An 11,224-nucleotide genomic window follows, 5' to 3' on the forward strand; every position below is an offset into this window, starting at 1 on the left:
CCGCTTTGTTGGTGCAAAGGAGCCACCCGGTTGCTTCACCGCACGCTACTCCAATTCTCGCCTCCCGCCAACAAGCATCTCCTTCTTTGTGCAATATCAAGCACCCTCAGCTCAAATATGGACGCAAGAGGTCCTCTCAAAGGCACATTCGACCGTCTCTGCACCGTGTACGGCACGAAACTAACAGCGTGGAAGTACTACAAGAACTTGAAGAAAATTAGACCAGGGGCAGACGATACGGCCCTACCGGACGGCTACATGAGTATATGCGCTTTTATCGCAGCGGAAAAGTACGCTTTCTCCACGCCTTGATTCGTTTTCAAGATGCTTACCCCTCTTGCAGTACATGCAACTTTGACGTAACTTTCAGGAGTGCTTACGCCCAAGCTGAGCTAAAGAGCGAAGTCCAGTTCTGGCGTCACCTGGACGAGGTCGAAGAAATACTGCTAGCTGCGAATAACAACACTGAACAACCTCGCATTTACTACAGCCGACTGTCTACTTTCGATCCTCCCTGCCCACATTGCAGACAAAACGATACGAAATGTTATCGCGTTCATGCTGTGGGGGGAAAGAGAACAAGCAAGAAGTGCAACCCTTGCTTCCAAGCGCATCGACCATGTACGCCTATCCGTAATGAGGACGAGGATTCTGGTATGACAGCCTCCATCCGTTTCAGGTTCATATCTGACGCAGCCCTTCTTCCAGAAAATGACTCTAAATGGTCGCCACCGAGGAAAAAGAAGTCCATTGAGGAACGCTGCAACAGGATAGAAAAACGGGAAGAGAAGCAGACTCAGAAGCGACAGACAATGAGCACAGGTGCGCAGGCGTTTCTACTGTGTATTCAGTGGCAATTATCTGATTCTTTTGTTCTTAGAGTGCCCCAAATTGCCGCCTTTCTCTGGCAGCTTTCCTGCTAACCGGACTCAAGAGCCTTCTTCCTCCTCTTCCTCCTCCTCTGAACCTCCTGCTGTCAGTCGATTCACGTCCTCCTCTTCGAAGCAAACCAGTGTCCGCTCAGGGACTGCCAATAAGGCCCGTCCCTCCCAAAGTTCTTCATCTAAAGCTGCGACCAAGCCTGGGGCCGTCCCAGCGGAGCCTACAGCCACGCAGTCACTAGACCCCTCACAAGGCCCCTCACGACGCCCTGCAGATAACGAACGGCAGCCATTAATCTCAAGTAACATGCCACCCGACGGTAAGACTTCACCGGCACCTTCTCTGAATGCTTTTCGAAAGCCTGGTCCTGGTCGCTCTTCACAAGGATTTGTGACCTCTACACCAGCCGTCAGGCAGTCAACCCCCCCTGACGAGAAGCGTGCCACCGACTCAATGCTGGTCACCGGTCCTTTTTCCATGCCATTGCAGCCCGTCAAGCCACATTCGTCTACGGGTGGCGTCAAGAACGAACGCTCCAACAATAGCCCCGGCCAGAGTAGCGGCCGCGCATCTACCACGTTTCCCGTCATACCATCTGCCGCACCGACCTCCGCGAGTAAACAGGAGCGCCCCGTCAAACCGTCCGGATCCGGGCTCGGATCAGAGAGTGCTCGGAGCCGACGAGCTTCTGCAGCTCAGGTACCAACCGCACAGCGATCCCAGGCTCAAATTACGCCTTCCGTACCCGCGCCACAAAACCAGCCGCCTGAGGTTCCGCATTTCAGCTTTACTCCGGTGAACGGCTTGAGCGGCTATGGCGGCGTCGAGATACCGACAACCCTGGAGCCTGCCTTTGAGTCCACACCTACGCCAAGGCCCTCACCTCGCGGCAGGTTGGTTGGAACGCCGAAAACGGTGTCGCCCGGAGCAGATGGAGATCAAATCGGCACAATCCCGGTGAAGAGGCCTTCGGAGGACATGGATACGCAGACGAGGAAAAAGCGGAAGACCAACGCTGTGGGCCTTGCCACCACTAGGGTCCAGAGTGCATTCCTACCTGCAAGCCACAGTACAATTGCATCTGCTGCACAAAGCAGCTCCGGCGCTCAGCCGACTCCGCCTCACTCCATAAACCACACACCCGTCGCAGACGATAGTGCCTCACAGCCACCCCCACCCACGCCTACCCCGGCAAACCTTCTCGCAAGTTTGTCGTTTGTGAAGTCACAGCTACCTCGGCAGATCGAAGAACTTCCCTGTCAACCTCGCGCTTCGGTGCCGACGAGGCTTCCAACACCTGTCAGCCCCACGACCCCGTTTGCGATTAGTGGCGGAAGTCCTATACCTGGCAGTGCTGAAACCGTCCGACATGAAGCGTCGCGCTGCTCCAGGCAGGCCTCGCCTCAGCGACCATCGGACCCACGCTTATTGCCCACACCTCGCTCTAGCATGTCTGCTCCCATTCATACTCCGCCCACAACACCTGCTGGTTTGCCCAAGCCTGCGCTAAGCACGCCTGAGCAGGACGCAATCATGCAGGGCTCCGTTTCTGCTCCGCCAGAACCCAAGACTCCTCAGCTCCCCTCGTGGGCCCAGATCTCAGCTTCGGCGCATCCCCCTCCGAGCGCGTCCGCGTCTCCCGCTCTTCCAGCACCCAACCCTCCGCCTACCCACGCGCTTGCGACGCCGCCCATATCTGCACACAATTCCGCTCCCGCGTCGTCGTTTATGTCCCCGACGCACAAGCAGTACCTCTCGTCCGTATCCCGCAAGGCGCAGGAGATCGACCGGCACGTCGCCGTCAACGCGTGCGCGCACCTCGACTTGTTCTTCGCGATCTCGGACATGGCACGGCGCGCTGCGAAGTTCGACGCGCTGCTGCTGCGCCATGCGCAGGAGAGCGCCGTCAACGCGCTCGGTGGGATGCTCCGCCGCGCTGGCGGTGAGGTCGTCGAGCGCTGGAAGGAAGTGCAGGCACGTGGAGAGGAAGTCGCGGATGATGTGCTGGACATTCTCCTTGAGGACCTCGAGGAGCGGCTGGAGAAGATGGAGAACGAGCGAGTGTAGAGTCGGTGGTATGAAAGTTAGACGCTACCCCCCTCCCTCCCCCCCCCTTTTGCTGCAACTTCGACGTCGACATAACTGCTCGTAGGACCATGTATATACCGTTTCATCTTTTCGTCGTTTTACGCCTCTTTGTATGCCTATGTACCAGCATCTCAGATCTGTATTTCCCTATGCTTGGATCTCTCTGTACCGATATATCCTTCCTTTCTCTCCTCAAAAAGCGACCTGTCTCTTTCCTAAAGGGAAACCGTCGCTTCAAAACACCCGGGATGAATACCCACGTACAGTACCATATAGCCACTTGTATTTGTACTACATATTTGTGAGAAGGCGGGCCGCCAAGGCGACCTACTTGCCTGATGTAGCTCGCATCATCATCCGTCAAATAAAGGATAGGAAGAGTCATATGAGCAGCTGCATGAAGCTTTAAAAGGCTTCATGTATATTATCTAGCTAGCCTCTTAGTAAATCTAACGCAGAGAATTCGAGTGCATTGCTATCATAGCGGGAGTATGAGACGCTGTATGGCATCGGGCCAGGGCCCGCCATGCTGTCAGGACCGGTCAGGGTCGGGGATTGACTCAGTGTAATTTCCCTCCTTAATGACTTTATACCCTTCTGCTTACCGCCCTATCTTCTGGGGAAGCACAAATACCATTTCTCGGCGCGTGTACGCTGAGACTTCGAGTTTCAAGTACCGAGATGGCACGGCATCAATTTCATAATCGCCTGCCGCACATCATAATTTCTCGGCAGAATGGCCAAAAGACTCAAAACACTTCATTTTGGCCCCTGAAGGCTATGCCCCGTTTTCCCGGGTGCGAAGACATATATATACCCAGTGCGTAGTGGCTCTCGACTCGATTCGCAGCTGGAAGAATACTATCCTGCACGTATCATGTCCGTGCTACTGGATAGTCTGACCACAAATCAATGCATGCTCGCGGTGGCGGCATGCGCGCTGGTACGTCCTCCGACGACGTCGGTACCACGTAAACATGCCTAACGAGGAGTCCTCGCAAGGTGACCCACTGGATCTTCAATCGCTGGGAGCCAACTGATATACCGACCCTCTTTATCTTATTGCTGCTCGCTCCCGCTGCGGCGTCGACACTGCTCATCCAACATCACGGCGTCACCTACGGAGTTGCCCTCACCTTCTTTACCTACCACGCCTCTCTCCTCTCATCGATCACCGTCTACCGCATCTCACCGTTCCACCCACTGGCACGCTACCCAGGCCCGTTGTTGGCAAAGGTCACCAGATGGTATCTGACGTTTATTGCGGTCGGGGGGCGTCAGCACGTTGTAACGCGGCGCTTCTTCGAGCAATATGGTGATGCTGTCCGAGTTGGTCAGTGTATGAGCCGCCGTTTAGTACGCCACCCGTTGACAAGCACAAGTGCAGGTCCAAATGAGGTCCACTTTCGGGACCTATCTGTGCTGCAGACGATGATGGGCCTGAAAGGGATGCCGAAGGGTCCTAGTGCGTGCGGCAAACTGCTGATTTTTTCATATCCGTTTCTCATAAGGCTAACCTCAGTTAGTGTGGGACGGCCGATCCTTGAAAGGAGGTAAATCAATGAAGGGATCAGGTATTCTCATCGGCCTTAGAGATAACGCGACTCACGCCCGCCGTCGGAGGCCCTGGAATCGCGCGTTCAGCTCCGCGGCGCTCAAGAATTACGAGCCTGTCATCGTCAAGCGTGTATCCCAATTTGTAGCGCTGCTCGAGAAGCAGAAGCAGATTGACTTCGCACGCCGCGTGCACCTCTTCACGTACGACTCTGTTTGTCTGTGGGAACTCGCGCCGATTTGACAAGTCGATGTCTACCCCAGATTTGATTTTATCTCTGAAGCTCTATTTGGCGGAGAGTCGGAGGCCATGCAGGACGACGACAAAGATGGTGCGGTCGGTGCGATGCATATAGCCTTCAAGCGAGCGGTGTCATTTTCCTATGCGGCATGATCACTGATTAAGCGTTTTAGGGAGCTGCAATTTTATGAAAATATTCCCTGGCTCGGGCGTCTCGCACGCTATCTTCCATCTGCAGGCGGAAATGCCAAGGGCTTCATAACTATGTGCAGGAGTCGCGGAGTCGAACGGCTCGCGAAGACATCGAGCACGAAAGATCTGTTCTACTGGCTGGTCCGTCGCTACGCACTTATCTATACACTCTAGCTGAGCATGATTCGCAGAACAATGAAGATGGAAGCGAGAAGGAAGACCCACCGAAGCTAACGGTTATCGTCGACTCTACGCTCGCTATCATCGCTGGGTCCGACCCGACATCTGCAGCGCTCAGCACCATCGTGTACTGCCTGCTCACCCACCCGCAGGCGTATGCGCGGCTGCAGACCGAGGTCGACCAGTTCTACCCGCCAGAGGAAGATTCGCTTGATCAGAAGCACCACACCAGCATGCCCTACCTTGAAGCAGTCATGTACGTGCGCTTGACCCTCTCACGCATGCCGCAACGCTAAGCGAGGTGCAGCAACGAGGCTATGCGTCTTTACCCCGTTGTCCCAAGCGGGACCCAACGTGCGCCTGAGCGCGGCTCCGGCGGGTTCGTCGCAGGCCCACAGTAAGGCGCGCTCATGCATCACAGAGCGCAGCCGCTGATCGTGCCTCCTGTTTATATCAGTTTCATACCAGAGTGGACGTCGATCCGGGCGCCGACGTGGTCCCTGCACCGCGACGCGCGCAACTTTGCACAGCCGGACGCGTTCCTCCCCGAGCGGTGGCTTGCGCCTGAGGACCGCGACGCTACCGGGCTTGCGAGTCCGGGAGGCGCGCACGACATGCGCGCATTCGTACCGTTCTCATACGGCCCGCGGAACTGCGTTGGGAAGAACCTGGCGATGGTGGAGATGAAGGTCGTGCTGACGCACATGCTGCAGCGTCTGCGTCTGCGGTTTGAGGAGGGCTTCGACCCTGTCGCATGGGAGAGTGGCCTGGAGGATCGGTTCGGCCTCGTTGTGCCGAGGCTACCGCTCATCGTTGAACGGAGGATTTGAGGAACGGCGGTCTGCTACATGCGTTGCATCGTCGCTTCGCCGCGTATACAACCCTGCATTCATGCTTCGGCCCTCCGCAGGCCTACCACCCGCTAAGATACGGAAGAAGAAAACCGGCTATGATATTGGAAAATGGAAGCGTGGCATCCAGACTACGGAAACAGAGATACAATCTATGTCCACGACTCTCGTATTGTGCTTCTGTGCTTTTAAGAGCTCTTGCTTTAGAAATTTCTCAGGCAGATTTTGTCTCTTTCCGACGCCTCTGGAAGATCTCGATGCTGTCTGTGTAACCTACTCCTGTCGACCATATACTATGAGCCCTTCAACAGCAACTACAAATGCCGCATCTGAGCACCAAACTTCCAGCCGTTCTATTGTGGCGCTTCTCCAGGACTCACGGCATTTCAGATCTCAGCGCGGGTCTCGGGTAATCAAAACGCGCGCCGGAGCTGATGCTGTCGTACGTCACATATTCATTCCACATCCAAAATTATGACCGCAGCCAGTATATAACGTGCGCACTCGCAACATGACGCTGCCCGAGTTGCGATACTTGCTGATACTCGTTGACCTTCGCTATCATGGTATGTGCCCTATCAATCACCCTCAAATGGTGCTTTACCTACATGTCTTCAGACATCCGCTCAGACAGGCTACTCCATTTCTCGTCGCCGAGACGATCCATACTGCTACCAAGTTGGTTTTGGAAACCACTTTACCTCGGAAGCCATGTAGAGTCTATATCAGCAAGTGCTTAGGATAACCCCACTGATGATTCGTGCAATAGTCCCAATGTCCTGCCTATAGGCCAGAGCATGCCACAGAAGAACAAGTATGAGCTGTACACCGAATGTGTAAGATCCACTCTCCCAGTGTAATTCTTTTTTCCGACAAAGGCCATAGATCACTGGCACGCCGTTCACCACTCCAAGGGCACAGAATCAGAGCACGTTCGTCGATCTCAATTCTATGTGCGCGCATGACCTTATACTGTGTCCAGCATGCTGTACCGTATCCGTCCGTCTGTCGCTCACCAGGGTTTTTCCAAGCGTGAGAAACAGAATCCGTTTGTCCGTCTTCTTCTGCTTTCCCACAACTTCTGCTAACGCGGCTTCCTTACAGCTCGTTGCCGAGTTCTCTCTTGGTGACCCTAAGCAAAGCATCTCGCCCGCACGAGTCTCTTGGAGCCCGGACGTCCCGCCGGCGAGCGAGAGGGTTAAGTTCGTCTATGGCATCAAGACAATGATGGGAAATGGCAGCCCGATGTCTTATGAAGGTGTCGCCATTCATACATATGCATGTAACGCGGATATGGGCAAGGAGGCATTTGTGAACAATGACGGAGACTTCCTTATCGTGCCCGTGACGGGCCGACTTGATATTCAAACTGAGCTGGGCAGGTGAGCTGGCAAAGGATATACGCACCCTTTCATGAAAAATTGCCAACATTGTTTACTTGCTTAGGTTGTTGGTCTTCCAGGGTGAGATCGTGGTCATGCCGCGGGGGCTAAGGTGGAAGGTTACTTTGCCAGATGGTAGCGCAACGGGCTGTGAGTCTTGTTGAGCGCGCCTTGCTGTGTTTACTTCCTGACACGCTTTGCGCAGATATCCAAGAGATCTTCGGGGCACACTATGAGCTCCCCGATTTGGGTGTCATTGGTTCTCATGGGCTTGCGAACCCTCGTGACTTCGAGACCCCGGTAGCCTGCTTCGACATTGACCAGACCGATTGGGAAGGTGTGTAGACTTGTTGGATCAGACTTCGCGAAGTGTTGAATATCTGCGTTGCATGTATCTATCAGTTATTTACAAGCTCGGCGGTCAGCTCTTTACCTGCAAGCAGGACCACACACCCTTCGACGTTGTAGCATGGCATGGCAATTACGTCACGCTGAACTCAACCAGGTCATCCCCATTGCTGATCGTCGCTGTTGGCCGTTAGCTATGTCCCGTACAAGTATAATCTGGACTTCTTCCTCTCCCTCGGCAGCCTTAATCGCGACCAGACTGATCCATCAATCTGGACGGTCCTCACGGCACGCTCGAAAACCCCAGGTGTTGCGCTTGCTGATTTTGTGTACGCCGGCGGAAAGTGGGACGTCGTCGAAAATACGATGAGACTGCCGGTGTGTGGCCTTCCTACTTTGATATTCCGCGGGACGAAATTCGCTGACGAGAGTCGTGGGTGATGATATTAGTATTACCACCGCAATACTGCTTGCGAGGTTGTAGGATGCATCTCCGGCGACCTCGGCTTCCTAGACAACTTCGAGCCGGGTGCACTTTTCTTTGATACCGGTTTTACGCCCCATGGACGTACGTGATATGGTCCTCCGCTGTTCATGACCTGGCACTGACAGCTTAGGTCCTGGTGGCCGGCTTAGCGGGCAGTGAGATATACGATGCAGTGTCCAACATGGAATTGAAGCCGGCGAAGGTTTTCGAGGCGGTGCGCCGTAAGTATGCTTGAGATAGAGGGTTTTTTTTGTCGGCTGACTTTGCGTGCAGTGGCCGTGTTCGAGACCAGCGCACTGATGACTCTTACTGAGTACGCCACTAACGGAAACAGACGCTATCGTGAGCAACAGTTCTATCTTACGGTATCCTGCTATCTCTAACTGGTGGACTCGTGGTAGCTGGTGAGGGTGGAACGAAAGGTTTGGAGGCGAAATTCCTCAAGCATAAGGACGCAATTCGGGCGGATTGTTATGATGGGTATGGTGGCGTGGGATATCATTTCCTTTTTTCGTCTCTGACTCTAGTTTAGTAGTACTGCCTTCGTCGACTCATAGAGCGCAGCTTCACTGACTCACCCGCAGTCCCTTTGACTAGTAGACTAGTCCTTAGGTTAGGCTGAGCAGTAGTATAAATACCCCGCGCATGTACAGTAGCACCCCAGCTTTCAGCTCTTTCGTATATTCACGTTTCTTTATTCTGCTCTAACCTCATCTGCGGATAAGGCGATCAGACAAGCTTCAGGCTTGCTAAGAAACCTCTGTCATAACATTAGCTGAAAGCTTATCAACAAGGCGGACCTAAGACAGGTCTACGCCACGAAGAATAGTCAAGACGACTACTCCACAAGCAACTGGGGTGAACGACTGCGCCACAGCAGCACACAGACATAACCTTAGGCCTGACAATAGGCACGACTACAACCGATACGACGAAAGACATTGGAGACATTGTTTTCAACAACTCTGCCCCAACCGATACTACGCATACCAAGGAACAGTACGAGTACCACAAGGACTCGTCCTCTGCGAACCAGCACAAGAAGAATTCATCCGAGAAAGGGACAGGCTTAACGAAGAAGCCAGGCTTAGAGAAGAACAAGCCCAACAAGTAACTCAACTATCCGCCAGCGTACCACCATCCAGACCACAGACACCACACCCATATGATCAGTCTCGCAGACATAGCCAAGCACCCAGCAGGGCAGAAACCTCTACCTCTATCAAAGTAGACGACGAAACACCCGAAGTACAAGGATCACTTCAGGTACCAGAAATCAGACTCGAACCATTCGATATTCCCTTCCCGAATCTCGACGTACCTATCCCACCTGAACGACAGGAAGAAATATACGAAGTTACCAGACAACTTCAGACACCCTCCACAATGGCAGACACAAATACTCTCATGCGAGAAATGATCGAGGCACTTCAAAAAGCAAACGAACATGCCTCTACTCCGAAGCCCCAGAAGTTCGATGGCACGCAGCGAATTCAGGACTTCCTGAAAGACTGCGACATCTACTTTAAAGGCAAAGACACAACCAAGGATGCAAAGAAAATTCTCTTTGTACTCAACAACACCGAGAAGAAGCCACACGACTGGTGTCGCACCAAGTTTGACGAATACGAAGCCAGCACAACTTGGCCCACATGGACCAAATTCAAGGAAGACTTTGCCAAAGCCTTTCAGAAGGTGAATAGCGAAGTCGACGCTATCGTAAAACTTGACAGAATAATGCAGTCAGACTTCGACTCAGTCAATGACTACAACGTCGAATTTAACCGACTCGTCAAGGAAGCCAAGTACAACAACCCGAGCACAGACACCTACCTCCAACGTACCTATACAGGAGGACTCAAATCTGTCCTTGCAAAGACTCTCATCCAACGAGAGAAGAAGCCAACCACACTCCAAGGATGGCAAGAAGAAGCACTCAAGCTGGACAACGCAGAAATAGAATGGGACAAGCTCAGATGAGGAAGACAAAGGGGAAGGATTGACAAAACTACCTCTCACTCCGGAGGAAATGGAGGAGGAGGAAGAACTCAGGAACGCGACCCCGATGCCATGGACATCGACACTGTCTCCCGAGACCAAACACGCCGAGAAGGACGATGCTTCAATTGCGAAGGCAAGGGACATATTGCCAGAAATTGTCCTTCGCCCAAGAAACCCCAGCAATGCGACCAGCAAGGAAGATACCAACCCAATTGCTCGCAACAAGGCAACCGTCCTCAGACAAACCAAAGATCAGGACAATGGAATAAAGGAAATTCCACCAATGTCCGCACTACAACGGTCAGAGAGGAACCCAACCTCATTGATCTCGACAACGAACCTAGAGATTTGGTCAAAGAAGTAACCAAACTCTCTCAAGAAGATGCTAAGGATCTCTTCGCCCGTTATCTCGAAGCTAATCCGGATTTTCATGTCTGAGGGTTGCCCCAACGTCAACGCCTCTTAGAATATCAATTTCCTCTGTATTAATTGCCGACATGCAATCAAAATCGATGCGTATCCCCATCCAAATCAGAGCAAAAGAAACCGTTGGAAAAGTCCTTGCACTAGTCGACTCAGGAGCACAAGGCAAATTCATCAATCGAAGAACAGTCCGGGAGTTAGGACTACAAGAGAAACCCTTAAAAAGACCAATCAAAGTATTCAATGTCGACGGAACTCCGAGCAAACTTGGGTTCATTCGCAACGAAGTAGAAATCGACATGAACGTGGGAAACCAACCTACCAAAGAAAGGTTGTTAGTTACCCAATTAGGCAAACAAGACATCATCCTCGGCATGGACTGGTTACAAGAAAGAAACCCGTCCATCAACTGGAACAAAGGCACCTTAGACTTCTCAAAAAGAATTCAAAAATGCGAAATCGAGGAATTACCAGATAATGAAGGAAGAAGCATCAATGCTCTTCCATCCAACGACTCAGCACTCCTTAGAGAAGAAACAGAATTTGCGGTCACTATCTCAGAAGGAGGACAAATACCCACTAGAGGAACAGAGGA

The 11,224-nt window shown here is 52.8% G+C and overlaps 4 protein-coding genes across 4 annotated transcripts; all 4 read left to right on the plus strand.

Moving 5' to 3' along the window:
• Positions 1 to 117: 117 nt before the first annotated feature.
• On the plus strand, positions 118 to 2,949 carry PHACADRAFT_196028 (uncharacterized protein; the record flags this gene model as incomplete). Its single annotated transcript, XM_007396220.1, has 4 exons — positions 118 to 290; positions 344 to 654; positions 709 to 822; positions 881 to 2,949. 4 exons carry the CDS (start codon positions 118 to 120, stop codon positions 2,947 to 2,949), a joined length of 2,667 nt encoding a protein of 888 aa, XP_007396282.1.
• Positions 2,950 to 3,725: 776 nt separating this feature from the next.
• On the plus strand, positions 3,726 to 6,303 carry PHACADRAFT_174150 (uncharacterized protein). The gene is made up of 9 exons (XM_007396221.1): positions 3,726 to 3,913; positions 3,973 to 4,303; positions 4,358 to 4,435; positions 4,497 to 4,728; positions 4,789 to 4,887; positions 4,939 to 5,098; positions 5,149 to 5,393; positions 5,445 to 5,534; positions 5,595 to 6,303. Exons 1-9 carry the CDS (start codon positions 3,848 to 3,850, stop codon positions 5,965 to 5,967), a joined length of 1,674 nt encoding a protein of 557 aa, XP_007396283.1. The 5' UTR covers positions 3,726 to 3,847; the 3' UTR covers positions 5,968 to 6,303.
• Positions 6,304 to 6,603: 300 nt separating this feature from the next.
• PHACADRAFT_95803 (uncharacterized protein) lies at positions 6,604 to 8,737 on the plus strand (the record flags this gene model as incomplete). The annotated part of the gene is made up of 13 exons (XM_007396222.1): positions 6,604 to 6,701; positions 6,758 to 6,824; positions 6,874 to 6,920; positions 6,971 to 7,040; positions 7,093 to 7,370; positions 7,435 to 7,520; positions 7,576 to 7,707; positions 7,773 to 7,875; positions 7,913 to 8,096; positions 8,169 to 8,286; positions 8,355 to 8,426; positions 8,479 to 8,547; positions 8,607 to 8,737. Coding segments are annotated over 13 exons (1,455 nt in total), but the record flags the coding sequence as incomplete, so codon positions are not given.
• A 1,497-nt stretch (positions 8,738 to 10,234) lies between these two features.
• PHACADRAFT_196031 (uncharacterized protein) lies at positions 10,235 to 10,644 on the plus strand (the record flags this gene model as incomplete). The annotated part of the gene is made up of 2 exons (XM_007396223.1): positions 10,235 to 10,491; positions 10,551 to 10,644. The coding sequence occupies 2 exons, from the start codon at positions 10,235 to 10,237 to the stop codon at positions 10,642 to 10,644; spliced, it is 351 nt and encodes a 116-aa protein (XP_007396285.1).
• Between the last annotated feature and the right edge of the window lie 580 nt (positions 10,645 to 11,224).

The sequence above is a fragment of the Phanerochaete carnosa genome (genome assembly GCF_000300595.1).
Source record: "Phanerochaete carnosa HHB-10118-sp unplaced genomic scaffold PHACAscaffold_5, whole genome shotgun sequence".
In the NCBI taxonomy this organism is placed as follows: Eukaryota; Fungi; Basidiomycota; class Agaricomycetes; order Polyporales; family Phanerochaetaceae; genus Phanerochaete; species Phanerochaete carnosa.